Consider the following 16698-nt stretch of genomic DNA (forward strand, 5'->3'; position numbering starts at 1 on the left):
CTAGATATGTCTGCTGGATTTTCATGGATGAACCAAGGATTGCTTTCAAATTCAGCACAAGCAATTTCACATTTAGAGGTAGCAGGAGGCACTTCTGATTCTAAATCAAGGTAAATAAGAACATTTTTCATTTAAGGCTAATGAAAGATACTTGTGGTACTTTCAGTAACCTCACTATTTTGTACCATTTACATCAGGAAGTGAGAAGTTTTCTGTTCAGCTTGATTTTTGATTGTGAAAGTCTCTTACTTTTCCTTGCTTGCTAATTATATTTGAAAGGTTAACTCTCCGTGCTTTCAATTCCCAACACACTAGTTATTTTATATCTATGTTCCAGAGGAACAGAATCACTTGCAAGCCCTTATAAAAACAGTTTTTCTGATTAACCATAAATTCCTGTCTGGACATGGACTACACGTAGGTAATTACATGTGGAAAAAAGCCTGATAATACTTCTGAAGAATATAATAGAATGTTTGCTGTCCAAATGCACTATTGCTTAAGTTCTCATGGAAGAAGTTTAATCCACAGAGTCTAAACATAATTAAAAAAAAAAAAAAAATTAATCACAGTTTGCTTGGAGGTTGCCTGTACCTTAAACAATGGAGGAAAGGATTATTCTGGAACACATTCTTCATGGCATTTAATAGCTCCAACTCACTTTGTGTACATGTCTGTGTACTGACAAAACTTACAGATTTACTCATTAAGCTTTCTTCAAATCAAGCAATTCTACCATTAGTTGGTTAAGAAAAAAAAAGCCAAATGATAATATTTTATGCTGCTTTCCAATATTTTAACAATTTTCCTTTTGGCTTTGTTTGATGTAAAGCTTCTGGATGTTTCTTTCTTGTTATAATTTCTTCCCTAAAGGAAAAGCTGGGGTGAAAAAGAAAGTTTAAAGCTTTATGAGAAATCCTCTAAACTCCAACATTTCTGTTGTTTTGCTAGTGAGAATCCAGGGTTGTGTCTGGATGCTGAAGTGGCCTTAGCAACTGGGCAGCTTCTTGCCCCGAGCAGTCAGCAGTCCAGCAGCGCAGCATCACGCTACTCTGAGTCACGGGGAGAAACTCCATGCTCATTCAATGATGAGGATGAAGAGGATGAAGATGACGACTCTTCTTCCCCAGAATAAAGACAGTAGAAAATGGAATACACAAAATGCTGCTCATATGTATTCTTAATGGGAGCTCCTGTTTGGATTTTACTTAAGTCTCTTGCCTTGGTTTGCACTATGTTCAGTGAAGCAAAACGGAAGCTTCAAAACAAATTCACCCAAAGCTAAAATTGAAAACTTCTTGTAGCTGAACAAAGCGACATGCAGAAACAGAGCAAAGTGGGTTTTTTAATCAACTATAACCAAGGAAAAGAACAAAGTCCCTGGAGATCTGGCAAAGAAAACATCAAGATCATATTTTTCAATTTGGGACTTTCTGTCTCAAGTCTCTTTCCTCTCCATCTGGTAAAGATAAGGGGAAGACAACACATGCCGTTCCTCACATTGTCTCACACTGTTCCTCACATTGGCTGTGCTACCTTTAAAGAAAAAAGAAGGGGAAGAGAGAGAGAACACACACAAACACGCCAAAATAGCTATTTAAAACTCTTGTATGAAAATTGTTGTAGGGAGAAGGGGCTGTTAGAATGTTTGCTTTTTTCTGTTCAACTTGCTGTATAGAAGATTCTTAAAGTAATATAAATTGCAGGTGATTAAATGAATCTTGAAATAGTTTAAATTCATTTTAGATACTCTTCAAGTAACATTAGTAAGTCTCTTTTCAAAGGTACATATGTTCATTTATACTGCAGACCTAATTTATTATCAATAAGTGATGATTATTAGCCATTATTAAGCAGTCAGGATTAAAGTAGCAGTATTCTCTGCACCAGCTTTTTTCAATGAAAAAAAAGTGGAAAAGTTTTATTCCTAGATTGTAATGCATCCCATATAGCTTGTCCTTTACTGTTCTAACTTTATAATCCATCTGATTTTATAGCACATGTATTAACAAAGGAAAAAAAAGAGGTCTCTATGTTACGGATCTCAGGCAGTACTTTCAAATTCAAGGTGGGCTGTTCACGTAACAGAAAGTTCAGAATGAGGAAAAAAATGAAAATTTTGACAGCATGTAATTCAATGTTTTGCATTGTAGTCAGCTTGGATTATGACAGACTAATTTGCTTTTAATTAACTTCCACTGCAAGCACCTTAACACGCCTTTGAAAAATATCAATATTGAACAACTACTTAAAGTACTTTGTGGCTGAAGTTACACAAAGTGAATCCATTTGAAGTGTTAAATTAGAACAGGTAGCTCCACGTTCTGTATTTAACATCACATCCAATCACAAAAACCTTTAAAAAAACTCTACATCCACAGCGTGTTTTGCTGTCATTCAGAGTTCTCATGGTGTCCTAATATCCAGTATTTTAACTAGTCTTGAAGAGAACTACTTTTATGAAGTGAAACCAGATAAAAATAGTGTTACTCCTTTTTGTTTTTTATACTGTATGTAAGCACTTGACCCTTATATTAGCTGTCAGAGCTCAATGACACTGGCTCTGCTATCTAGTCAGAGATCAGGCAGCTCAGAAAACGGCATTCGCTTGAGCAAGGTCACCAAAGGGTACCCCTTGGCTGCTCTGACCACAGCTCCAGCCCAGTGTGGGGTACATCCACCCGATCCCTCACAGACACATTGGCACTCAAGCCAACATGATACAAAAGCACTAAGGTAGGAAGAAGAACTGAGGCTTCAGCTGAAGAGCTGCCTGGCTGTCCTGCAGCTGTTAGCACATGACACACAGGAGAGGCAAAACCATGCGGAGCACATAAGTACATGTGCAGGTCTGAATTACAAATTAAGGCATCCACATAGACACTTTCAGATAATTCAAACTCCTGCATCTCATGCAGAGTTAGGGCATCACCGTTTTTAAGGCATAGCTCTTCTTCAAGCAAGTAGAGTGATCTAGCTTACACAAAGTTTTGCAGATGCGCAAATGAAAAAAAGAAACCATCTCAAAGGCCTACCATGTTATTCCCCATCTAGGGGGGACTGTTAGGCTGTGCTGTGCACATGGTACATGAGCAGCAGCAGACTGAGGGATTTACACCACCTCACTTCAACCAAATCTGTAGCGCTACCTCTAGATGAAGAAAAGTTTTACTAATGCAAAATAATATTCTGAGAGAGTCAATGTACTTGACAAACTTGTGAAATAAGAGGAGGGAGAGAAGGGAACAGAAACTCCAGGTGTGTCATTAGGGAATTACTAGCTTCATTAATGGCATTTCATTTAAAAAGATTACTGCTTTTATTCTTTAAAATACTTTTTTTTTTTTTTTTTTTTTTTTTGGGGGGGGAGGGGTGGAAATTGTCCTGTCAGCTTTCATTGGAGAGGACAGATGAAAGATACCCAATATACACAGGACATCCTAAGGCACACTAAAGAGGGGAGCATTTTCCAAAGTAATTATTGCTCACCCCCTATTACATTACGGGCAAAAGTAACCCCACACTTTCGTCACATTTCCCACTTAAGATCTTCAGAAAACAAAAACACACCATCAACACACTAAATAATTGCTGAAGAGGAGAAGTTTTGAACTATAAGATGTAGGTAAAAAAAAGGCTTTTTGCCCAGAAACAGAATGCATTTCATCAGTAGTCATTGTGCTTTCTGCTTTGCAGGAGGAAGATCTTCAGTAACACCTTCCTCCTGTTGATGTCTCTGTCTTTCAGAGCAGCAGACTGCACAGCTACTTGCTTTCTGGCAAACAAAGCTATCAACTTCTTTTTTTTTTCTTTTAATCTAGGAGCACATAACATTTATTTAGACAGTTGAACCCAGATTTTAGAAGTTACTTTTCTGAACTAGTTGAACACAAAGGACAAAACAAGTTAGAACACACATACGAGACTTCAAAAGGAAATTCTTTCCTTAGGATTCTTTGTGCCAAGTTACAGTTGAGGATGAAGTTCAACTACAGCACTGTGGTCTTGTGTTTGTACAAAGGTCTGGGAACTGGGAGAGCTCTGGGCCTTTTCCAGCTCTAGTCACTCGTGTATGACCTCAGGCAAGCCTTTCCCTCATTCTTGTTGAACTTAATTGGCGTATTTCAAAAAACAAGAAAAGCAACAAACAGGTAAATGCAGGACCTCACTCAATACAGATGTTCATCTGAACTGAGCTCTGAGCAATTAATGAGCAACAAGGAGATTAAGAATATTAACCAACCGCACTGCTCCTGCTAAGCTCATGGCAGTAGCCGTGCTTAGCTGCTTCAACATGCAATTTTCCTCTGAAAGGCAGCAGTAGGTATTTTCCAGAATAACGTGGTCAGTAGAAAGATGGGTTTTCCCGTGTTGTATTGAGTTACCATCATCCTCCACTGGCCATATATTCATTGCTAGAAAACATGCTGCAACTGGCGCAGGTGGCACCTCACATAAGGCAGTCAGCATTTGAGTTCTCATATACATTCTGTGGAAGTGACATGGTCTGCCTCCTGGAATGCTAGTTCTTGGTTAGACACTCAGAAGGCAAGCAGTATAATGCTGTTTGTAAATGCTATTCTATATCCTGAAGTAAACAGTTTCATTTCTGGACTTATTTTATGGTGCTTGACAAATCTAAATTTGACTTAAACTTGCTAGCATCACAAACGAGGTGAAAAAAGTTGAGTGGGAGACAGCATTTTTCATTACATGGAGAACTGATAAAATGTTTGTGGATTTAGGTTTTTAAATTTATATTGAACTGGGCCATTGTCTTCTCAATTCACCACTGGAATTAATGGCAACAATCCACCTACACGGATTGGGATCACATCTGATCTAACATGCCTGTAAGTAAAGGCTAAAGCAAGTAACATCAGTTCAACTGAAGGCTTGGTTTTAACTAACTTAATGTAACTAGTGCACACCACACTTTAGATATTTCCATTTTGGTTAAGGCTATAGTTTATGTCTGTTTTTTAAACTACAGTTTCCAAATACTCCTAATCCTTTTCAATAGCTGCAAAGTGCTGGGCATACGCCACACCAACAGGAGAACAACCAAGTCAGCATCAAGTAGCATGATGTAAGCAGGCCTAATAACCAAATTTTAATCATATTTTAAAAACAAATGGATGAAACAAACAACTCATGTTTATTCAGAAAATGATGCTTGAATTTAGAATTCAACAGCTCAGGTTTTAAGTGTTCTGTGCTCTTCCTTCTGCTGACACCCACCATTTTAAATCTAGAGCATGGATGAAACTTTCCTTTTCAAAATGGCATTTGTATCTAAGCACTGGGCAATGCTCATTTTTATAATTACCTGTCTCTTGTTAGCTGAGCATTATATCCAAGCACTTTATAGAGAAGATTTTAATTTTAATAAGCTAATGATACTTGGGGTTTGGATTTGTTTAAAAACAAAGCTAGTAACCACAGGCTATACTATTTGGTAAACAAACCAGTAGTCATCTTCCCACTGACCACCTCGTTTGTATTTCCATTCACTTAATTTTCACTGCAAGAGCATCTCAGCTTCAGAACACACATATTTTATGTATCAGGTACAATGAAGCTGGGAAGAGACTGTATGAGCTTCTCATATTTTTGATTTAAAAACGCCTAACAATAGTCATACTCTGGGGCAACACCATGCAGCTTCGCAGGAGCTTGGCTCACGCTGCAGACAGGAGTGCCGTGGCTCCGTCGCTCGAGGCCAGGCACGCTGTGCAGCACCGGGAAGCCATGCCTCTTGCAGCTCTGCTGATCGACTGCAAAGAGGCTGAGAGGAGCTGGTCCGTGTGTTGGTTTTAAAACGCACCACTCGATGCATTTTGACCTATGCCAACAAAACGCTTGTACCTGCTGGTTAGCACACACCTACCCTTCCAAGCAGGTCAGCAGCTCTGAATGCTTCGTTTTCTGCTGGCGCTTGTTCCCTTAAAGCCTGACACCCTGCAACTCCTTGAAGCTCTCATGCCTCAGCCTTACCTGAATTCTCAAATCAGATTGCCTTTTCTATTTATCTCTCAGAATTTAGTTTGGCAAATGTTTTTAGGAGGCTGTGCACAACTGTGCTCTGGACCCAAGTATATTGCCAAAAAGATCCCCACAACCAACCGTAGGAACCTGTTCATTCCCTCTGCTCTGATACCACCCTTTCAGGTCTCATACAACTGTTTCGTGGCTTGTTCAATCAGATGCAAAATGCACGGATACCTAACCCAGCTGACATTGGCAGTTCGGTGAGGGGATGATCCCAAAAACAGCCCAACAACAACAGCAGCAAATTAAAGGGACTGTTTATCACAGCTGATTAGAGAATGCGTGTTCATTCTGCATCTTTAAGACTTCTCCCTTGTCTGGCCTACTCCAAAGGTCAGCCAAAACATTAATATGTTTTTCCTACTTTTACCTGTATGATAGCACCCAGCAATTCAGGACAGCTACCCAGGCTGCAGACCAAAAATCCCTGCTCAGATTTGGGCAGAAGAAGTGTCTGAGATCTAACCATCCAAATCCCAGGGAAAAGCCTCCCACATAGGAACAATATGGTGCAAATGAGCAACTTATTTTTTTCTTTCTCCAGTAGGAAAAGCAGGCTGATGTGGGCCAGATAAATATCTGTGAGAGGCAGGAGATCTCAGAGCAGATACAGGAGTCTCCCAGGAGCGCAGATCTGTCCGCCTCCTTAGCACTCTGCATTGGCTATAGGAAGTGGCACCCACTGCATCTTCAGACTTTAAATGCAATTTTTAAATGCTTAACTCTTTGCAGGCTTATATAATCACCACTGGATAGCAGGACACAGCTGTGTACAACATAAAGCCAGCTGTAGACTTAAACTAAACTCATCTATGCAACATTAAGGGAAATTTTACACGACAAACCGAACGCTTGCCAGTGACCCACATTTAGCCCATTATCCTTACCAGGCTGAGTGAAACAGAGCAATCCCTGGTGCTCTGCTTCTCGTGCCTTGCAGGTAGCGCCAGTGGCACGCTGACAGGACAAGGCAGTCAAAGGAAGGGAACCACTGCCCACCCACAGCCCTTAACGCTGGTACTCCTACTCAAGTGTTCCCATGAAGCTATACTGCCTTTTTTAATTTATTATTAAATTCGGTCGCTACATCAGTCCTTCTGCAGAACTTAGGTTTGACTCATTTACTTTTAAGACCACATGTAATTGTTCTGCAGGGCCACAAAATTAAGGCATTAACCAGAAAAGGTAAGGTCTACAAAATCAATCTATAGGTTTTGGTGGGGTTAGATTTCTAACGTAACTTTACCAATTAATAGCTTCAGTTGCTGTAATGCAGGGATTAAGTGGGACTCTCAGAGTTTCCCTAGTAAAACACCAGCTGGACCAAAAATCCATCTCGCAAGTTTCTCATGCTCCCCATCTCTAAAGCCAGGTTGCAAATGTAAAAAAATACTTCAGATTACGAAGTTTTGGTAGAGAAACATGCAAATATGGTGCCACTGTATCTCGCAAACACCTACTGTGAAATAATTCACCCTACGTGACCTAACCTGGGAGGACTCGGGCAGGAGCTGCCCTGGTTCTTGGGGCCCGGGCAGCCCCTCTGCTGGTGCCATGCTGGGCCGCGGACCCACTGCCCGCAGGGAGCCACCGCCACATGCAAGGGGAAGGGGCCCTCGTTCTGCACAATAATTTGCTGTGGATTTCCGAATTCTCCATGGACTTCATTCTTTCCAAACACCTTTTAATTATAAATGAAACTTGTATTTTTGCAGAAAGACTGCTGTTAAGCTATCCTGATGTTTTTTTCCTGATCAAATGGCATTACTTTCCACTACCACGTTGTGTGTGGCAAGGAGCAGTGGGGAAAAAAAAAAAAAAAAAAAAAAAAAAAGTGGTAGTAGTACACGTGCTATAGACACTGACAAAGACCTAAAGAAAAATGCATATACAAAGTTTTACTTTCCTAATAGGAACACTGGCATTAGCAAATAGTATATTTGAACCAATAGGAAATATTACTTTGTAGTAGCAAACACTTTGTAAATAAAAACTTACTATTTTTTTAATGGAAATTTTATAGAAGAAGCTATTTCTGTATACTCAACTGATCCCATGTTTACTGAAAATGCTGCAAGTGGGAATTGTACATTGCAAAATGGGAGTAGGGAACAATGTCTGCCTGAAGTGAAAAGTATATACAGGCTGGAGAGAAACATCATTCGGCTGTTTGTGAACAGGAAAGTAAAGCTGAACTGTATAGGAACTGAATAAAAGAATTTCAAGGCAACAAGGTTGGGCTTGTTTTTAAAAATGTGGAAAAAAACGTTGCTCAAGGTTGATGTTGACAGAACATGTTCTTCACTGGGAAAAAAAAAAAAAAGACATCCCTCCGTTTATGGTTTAATCTCCAAGAACCACTGCATCACTTGATGTTTTGAAAATAATACAAAAAATCTCACACTTGCAGACTTGGCTACTTCACCACACTGAGCAACTTCCCCTGCCATTGTCCAGGACAAGATGCCAGACTTCTGAAATTGTTACATTTTGACAAAATACCTTACAAAATGTCCAGGAATAATATTGTCCCTATCTGATCAAGAAGTGCACCCAATCTAAACCTAAATTAAGGCCTCAGAAACATCTAATTGAAATATACATTTGGTTTGACATGGAAATCAATTTCAAACAGGCTTTTCATCCTGGTTTCTGAAGTGCTAGCTCTATTTAACAGTCCAGCCTGCTATGAAGGAATTCACAGTGCTTGTCCCAGCACCCTGGGTTTCAGTACTCCATGTGCTGCCCTCGTGTCTCATCGCTAACTCACCTTTTTACACAGGGACACCCTTCCAGTGTCTGTAGGCTCTAAGCACACAGCCTTCCAGCCCCACATCATGTTAGCGAGAATCCAAATGGGCAGCACTTAGGGAGCTTAACCACGGTCCCTCTTCATCATGTGGACTGGTTTTCCATCACCAAATTCAGAAGTCCCAAAGTAATTTCACAGTGCTCATTTTTCCCACATGCACAAAAGATCCATGAGACAGCAGTAAACATCTCAAGCCAGCTGAAATTAAAGGTTAAAAGCCAAAAGACCTGAAGAACTGAGTTCCTTCTTGTGTAATAAATACAAATTGTAGCACAGACCCCTTTCATCTAAAAGCTGTTGACATATTTGGGAAGGCATTTTCATGAAAAGCTTTAGCAGACTCCAGTTAGCCCTAACTAGCTACAGCCTCGTTATGTGGTTAAAATAGGTGTGAAACACAACTGAAGAAATGAGAGCCTGCAGTCTTTTTCTCAGTAATAAAGACACTGCTTATTGAAAACCAAGTCTAGATATCTGTATGTTCTTTTGTGTAGGTGCTATGGAAGTTGGCACCAGAAGGATTCTGGAACATTAAACTATTCGTAAACCTTGCTGGAATAAATACTCTCCCCTAAAGAATCTAAAAGGACAAGTTTTGTTGTAAGCTACTTATATTTCTTTGTGCTGCTTTTTCACCTTGGGATCTCCCCCCCAGGACCCCAACACAGAGACTGAGAAAACATTAAAGGCTGAAAACCCCTTCCCCTTTTTCTTCTAGGAAGTAGTACTGGGCACAGCTCTCTCTAAGGACAAAAAATTCCATTAAAAAAAGCCCTCTCTGAAATTACAAGTGTTTTTGGTTAGAATTTCTTTGAGTAACTGCCCAATAAGATAGCATCATACAAACTGAAGCTGTTTTATACTTTTCTTCATGTAAATCTGTATGGCTTCTAAACAAAACAAAACAAAACAAAAACTTATTAAGCAACGGTAACTGTTGTAGCATTACAATTCATTGTGCTAGCAATAACAACAGAAAAATTAGGCAAATCTTTCCTATGGTTACAAAAATAGTCTTTTCAATTGTATTTTGCTGAATCACACACATTCTATTAGAAAACAAAAAGATCTCAAGACATTCAGGGAAAACAGAAAAAAAAACCACATTGTGTAGGTTTATTATTCATTAAACTTTGTCTCAACCCCAAGTGTAGGATAGGAGATAGATTTGAACAATGCTTCATTGTGGAAGTCCGCTGTCACGAGCAATGTCCCTGACTGCGTGTGATTCGTGTAGGTTGCTCCTGAGCTCGGCTCTGCCTTCCTGCGGGGGGCCTGTCCTTTGGCTGCCCGAGGAACAACGTACACATCGTTGCTCCTGGAGTAATAATTAACACCGAATTCCTACTCTGTCACTCCTACTGGAAGTTATTTAAAAGGCTCCAAGTCCTCACGTCCCTGGGACTAATTGTCTCCTCGCTGAAACTGCTGTTCCAGGGTAACAAAATACAACAAACCGCTCTGTGTACCGCACAGGATGATCGGTACTTCTCATCCGTCACCTAGGCTCAAACAAGTCTGTCAAACTGAAAAAACAAGTTGCTGAAGGATTTGCATTCCTGCCTCCTAGCTTGGTTCCTACAGCTGCAACCAAACAACTGAGCGTGGTTTGGCTCGCTTTCCTTACGGGGACTCCTCAGCACTACCTGAGCTGCAGCCACGAGCTGGCCCTGCAAGGAACAAACCCTGCAAAAAAAACCCTGGGTTTGTGCGCTCCCAGCACAGAAAGGCAGATGGGGCTGCAAAATGGCTTTGTTGTCTCAGCACCGCTGTTTCACAACAAAGCCAGTACCTCCTGCGGTTCCGATGACTTACACCTGTGCCAGTCCACATGAACTTGTGCACATCCAGGAACATCCCCATGTGAAAGCTCAGGTTATGCAGCAGTGACAAAACACAACTATTATATTTAATTAATCCATTGTAATTAATTGAGCATAATTTTTTAATCCTTAAGTAATAATAATAAAATCCCATTTTATTCTGTATTATGGAAAAAGAAGCAGGCTACCACATTTTACACCAGCCACTGGCACAAACAAAATGGTTGCCATTTTCAGTGAATAACTAACGTAAGGACACAAGCTCTTGGCACATTTAGGAGTTAAAAAACGTTTCAAGCGAGCAAACCCTGCAGAGGAGGGGAACACACCCTCGGATTTAGCTGGATTTAGCAGCCTCCCCAGTTAAACTAAAGGCACCCCGACACAGGGTGCGGGAAGACCGGCTGCGGGCAGGCCCGGGCCGTGTCAGCGCAGCACAAGGCAGGGGCGAGCTCACCACAGGCACCACAGGCGGCTGCCGCGCTCCGACGGCCGGCAGAAAGCGGCTCCGTGCTGAGGGAAGGCTGAGGAACAACCGCAGCGCCCAGGTGCCACCGACACCGTCGTTTAGCGGCAGAAAAGGCGGCTCACCACGGCTCGGCACGGCTCAGCACGGCTCGGCGCGGCTGCCGCCCGCCCTCCCTGGCTGAGGCGCTGGCGGCCGCCTCACGGCCCGGTGCCCGCCCTCAGGCCCCACGGCTCCCGCCTGAGGGCGGCTCGGGGCCGGCGGGCTCCGCGCCCAGCGCTTAGAGTTGCAGGCCCCCAGCTGATGGCGAGAAACGCCTAACTCTGTTAAACACCCGAGAAAGTCAACAGAAAAGTGCCACCAGCTGTGGAAAATCCACTGACACACACTTCAAGATGGAAGAACATCCAGTGGAATGGTCTTTGGGAGAAAATCCCTGTCTATCATATTATCATCTTAACACTAACATAACATCTTCACACTACCCTAACAAGGTCATTAAGTGTTAGTAACCGTAAATTTTCCAAAGCACATGAGAAGCTGCTCTACCTACCGCTAGTAAGATAACTTTGTACGAGATGTAAATTACCACATCCAGTGGAGGCTTGCAGTCAAGCATTCTGATGCAAGCCCAGGGTTTTTAGGGACATTGTTACTTCTGAATCTACTTCTGAACCTTTGATATTTTCTCATCATCTCATTAGGATGACTGAAGCCAAGATGGAAACATTCTGGGCATACAAATTTATTCATGTTCCGCCAAGCTCCTACCTACCTTTTTCTTACATCTGGCAAGACTTAAATTAAGATGAAACGATAGGCCTATTCCATCTAGGGTCTGCAGCCAAACGACTGAGTCAGCCACATCAGAGCATTCAGCAGACCTGGGGTTGTTGGCCCTCGAGCAACCAACAAGGGACAGAAGCCCTTCCAGTGGCCTGATCATGTTTGTATGCTGTAACTGAGGACCCTCCCAGCCCCTGTGACTTTATGGTTGTATGTGTTCCTGAGACAATTAGCGTTCAGCCCTCTCTTAATACATTCTAATACAGGAAAGGTGTGATTGGCAGGATAACAAATGGGTACACCACCAGGGATGCAAATATTCCAGTAAATAAAGCAGTACTGGTTGATGAAGATTCATCATCTGATCATCATTTGGACACTGCAGTGTCCAAAGAATTCTTGCCAGACTCAGAGATGAGTCTCATTAATTCATTTGATTTTCAAATTTCAATTCATTTGATTTTCAAATTTTCAACCTTTTGGAAAGAAGAATTAATCAAATGGTATATTGTATGACTCATATGCACTTCATAGAGTAAACATACTGCACTAAACGATAATTACAGCTAAATATATCCCTCTCTGATTGCTAATGGATATAAGCCCTCAAATTGGGAAGTTTTTGGTTGTTTCTGTTGCACGTAACTAGGTGAACTTCTGTTAGAAAATACAATGATATGCAATAGCAGTAGTTAGAAAAAAATACAGAAGACTGCTCTCATCCATGGTCAGACTCTTAGAATAGTTGCAAAAACTGAAAGCAAGTGGCCCTGTTCGCAGTGCTGCGTGATGGAGTGAAAAGGCACAAGAGTGGGGAAACAAGTGGGCCAACAGACAAGGCTAACCAAGCGAGTTTGGCTTAAGGGTACTGAATGCATACATGACAGAAAAGAAAACCCACACTGTCAAGCTTTTAGAGGTGATCTTAAATACTTAAATATTTCCATAATTATTTTTCCCTCTTCCATTTACACATTTTTGTAACATTTTTGTATCTGAAGGCAATATACTGCATTAAGTGAATACCTGTAATTCTCCTGCTGTGCCAAAACCTAACAGTGCTTCAAAAGAGGGAAAAATGCAAACTCTATGCTCGCTCTGCTTAGTGCTCCACAGGACACATCACTATCTGTACTGTAGGGGCTACTCCTGCATGCAGAAACTCCTAGATTTTTTGCATTTATCTCCACAGACTCCCATTTGTCATCACTAATCATCAGCAGCTGGTCAGTGAAAGAGCTGCTATAGACTCTTCGCATGATTTTCACTGCGCTACACGTTTGCTCTAAGGGCAGCTTGGTAAGCTGGGAAGTACAGCATACATCTTTCGTGATCCTGAATGAGTTAAAGAGCCTTGTGCCTGAGCTCCCCGCAGACAAAAACAACATGAAATCTCTGACAAGCCAGGCAGACAGCTCTGGCTCAGCAGATAGCAGGAACATAAACTCAAAGGGCAAAGACATCTCACAGTTCCAACAGCCGTTCATGTCCTAGGGAGATTTCAGAGAGCTCTCTTGTTATATTTTAAGTTGTGACTGCATTTCTGTTTGTCAGAGTGCATTTGCCAGTTGCACAGCTGAATTTTTATATGCAAGTCAGCCTACAGCAGTTTCCAGTAATGGCATCTTATGCAATTTTTGACCTACTTTAACACATTGGGGCACTTGGGAACACGAGATCCACTGCAGCAGCTTTCTACAGACTATGTTACACTGCAGCAGAAAGCAAATCTCTAGATAAATATATTGATTCACTGAACTAGAGGCAAATTTTAAAATAAAATTCGTTTTCAAGGTATTTGCCAAACTATTAGGAGTATCCAGATCAATCATCATACCTATTATTTTTTAGCTAAAGACTGCACACATTATTTCAAAAAGATCAAAGGATCAAAATCAGTAAACGGTTACATATACACTGACCTTTTCTTGGTTTTCTCAGCCTTTCTTGGCTGCAGTTTCCTGAAGACTTAACACCTCAAATCAGGGCTTCTGTTATCATAGAACACTACAGGGGTAGCAATACATAGACTTTTTATTTCACCCCACCAGACAGCTATGTTCCAGAAGGAAGTTTTTTCTAGACATTCTTCTATATATTAGCAGAAGATTTCAACCTTCAGTTGAGATCTAAAACTTTTAATTTCACTACCAAATGTGAACAACTGGGGAGCTAAACACCACTATTGAAGAAAAAATTGCAAATAAAAGTATACCCACTATTAATCAGACAAATCTTTGAAGAGGAGTAGTAGCAAGAAAAAAAAATCGGGATGACTCTCCATCTTTCTTCTCCTACATAATAATGATGATGAACTGTGATATGGCGATTTTAAAAGTTGCAAGACATATCCCACAGTGTGTACATTTCAGATTTGCAATTTGATAAGGGTGTCTGACCAAAGTTATTTGAGTGGGCCTGCAGACACCACCACTACACAGCTGTTAGAGATCAAGATCTACACAGAACTTTGTTCCAGAACAATCCCAGAAAGGTTTTTCTGCGTGTGTGTGGCTTTATCACCTCCTGTATCTTCTTTGGTCATTCTATAACTGGCATTAGAGGGAGAATGTATTCTTACCTTAAAAAAAATCCTATAGTGACTTCTACATAATTTTGACAAGAAAAATTTCGTGTACTTGGTACTGCAGTCTTGATAACCAATTACTACTTTAATCCCGTAGCCCGTTTCTCATACAGACAAAATAATCGTCCAAAAAACACCCAGTATTATTCAATACTAGCTGTTGTATCTTTTTTATTACCACTCCTGCTCTGCCATTCCAATATAATTTGTACCTTGCTAGTGAAGTGCCCCAATCATCTTTCTTTTACCATTTTTCTGAACTGCCTATTAGACCTTCCTTTAAATGAGAACACTGCTCTAATTTGTCCCCAGTTTTCCTATATCTAGCTTTTTTTTTTTTTTTGGATATCATTTTCTAAGCTATGCATTAAGTCTCTCTTTGTTTCTGCATGTGGTACATTTCACAAAAAGGCAGCCAGAGGAACTAATATTAGATCATTCAGCTCCCTGAGAAGATTCTATTTTACCTCCTTAAATTTCTCCGATCTATAACGCTGTTAGTTTGCATATAATTCACTGCAGACCTTCCCTGCAACTTCTTAACAGCTTCAAGAAGCTTCCTTAAACCCAACAGGAATGTTACTGCAGAATTCACGGAAGCATTACGAACCTTTCCTTCTCTAGTCCCCCTCTTCCCCAGCCCAACTACTCTACAATACAATCTCCTTTTCTTAACAGGAATTTTCACCTCTGGGGGGAAAAAAAAAAAAAAAAAAAAAAAAAAAAAAGTCTTCTTCAATTCATAAGCATATGGTTATCTGTATGTATCTAACCTGAAGAAACTACAAACTACACAAAGGAACATTTCCTGTCTTTCAAAACTCATCCCCTCCTGCCACACAACTTCCTTTCTTTTCCATAGCACAAGGGCTGTAACCTCGAGGATGAGACTGCACAAGTCCTGAAACCAATCCTGAAACAAGTCCTGCCAGTGACCACAGACTCTGCCCATTCAAACTGTATGGCCAGCCCCAGGGACAGCACTTGCTTTCAGCACACGGTGTGTGCATCCATCCACGTCCTATCCACTGAAAGGACACACATATAAAATGCCAAGGGAAATAACTAAAAAGCTCCCAACTAGCTGGAGAATTTTATCTGGTCAGCTTTACTATTTCAGAGGTGGATTTGTTTTCTCTTGGTTTCTTAAAAAGCCAAGAATTACGTTCAAATCAAGAATACCACTTTCTTTTGCAACTAAATTGCTCTGTACTTCATTGGCTGATTACGATGGACTTTAATCACTTGAAATGCTGAGGGTGGGGGAGGAACTCTCAGAAAGCTCCTAATTTTACATCTAAGACTATAATTGGTGAATAGCCCAACTAGTCAGGTAGCTTGCTTAGGGATTTAATAGGGGAACAAGAGCACAACAACGAGCTGCTGCTTTACTAGCGGCTCTGCCTTCAAACGAAGACAGAGCAAGTCACTTCAGAGCAGATTAAAATTTGGAACCTTATACATCTTATCTGTGGGTTTGTTTTAAATTGACATTTCAACTAATCAGGCTGAAAATTACAACCCCTTGTAAGTAATACTCAGATTAAGCAATTTCAAAAACCAAGTTTGCAGGGAATCTTGAAAAAGTGCAGCTATGGAGCTAACCTCTGCCTGCACTTAAAGGCAAAGGAAGCAGAAGAAGCCAGGAGTCAGGCCAATACCATTCCTTACGCTAGAACTTGTCCAAGCTCTGATGCATTATTTCTCATTCACAAGAATGCTTAAATTGTTCAGACAAGTTGCTACTAATAGCCATTAAAATATTTAAAGTGTTAAGTAAGTGCATCAGTCCCATTTGTAATTGGGAGGAAAGTTGCAAGTTTCTGAAGTGAGAATGTACAGCCACAGCAGGTTTATGGAGAGCTTGTTAGGCAAAAAACACTACAGGAATTATCACTGTAGGGGCTCTCGTGTCAGAAAAATAGAAATAGCATCACTATGCTCACCAGTAAATTTTAATTCCATACAACTGTAAAGCAAATTCAAATATACATTAGAGACAGTTCTCTAATGTATACTACACACAGATACATATAATTTCTAAAATAAAATACACAAGTCATTTTATTAATTCAAATACATTGGTACTTCTCAGCCTTTTAAAGTAATTGTTGCCAAATCCAGATCAAACTCTTAGCAGTTGCAGTCAGTTACTGCAAAATCAGAATGAGGC

At 40.7% G+C, this 16698-nt stretch overlaps 1 protein-coding gene across 35 annotated transcripts in view; it reads left to right on the forward strand.

Moving 5' to 3' along the window:
• Window positions 1-1719, forward strand: part of TFDP2 (transcription factor Dp-2) — a 46288-nt gene extending 44569 nt beyond the window's left edge. For all 35 annotated transcript variants that reach the window (XM_084530088.1, XM_084530085.1, XM_084530102.1 and 32 more), the window contains 2 exons: window positions 5-110; window positions 952-1719. In XM_084530088.1, coding sequence (XP_084386214.1) covers window positions 5-110; window positions 952-1135 — 290 coding nt within the window. In that variant the 3' untranslated portion in view covers window positions 1136-1719. The remainder of the gene's footprint in view (window positions 1-4; window positions 111-951) is intronic.
• Window positions 1720-16698: the final 14979 nt, after the last annotated feature.

This window comes from Aythya ferina (assembly GCF_964211825.1).
Source record: "Aythya ferina genome assembly, chromosome: 9".
In the NCBI taxonomy this organism is placed as follows: Eukaryota; Metazoa; Chordata; class Aves; order Anseriformes; family Anatidae; genus Aythya; species Aythya ferina.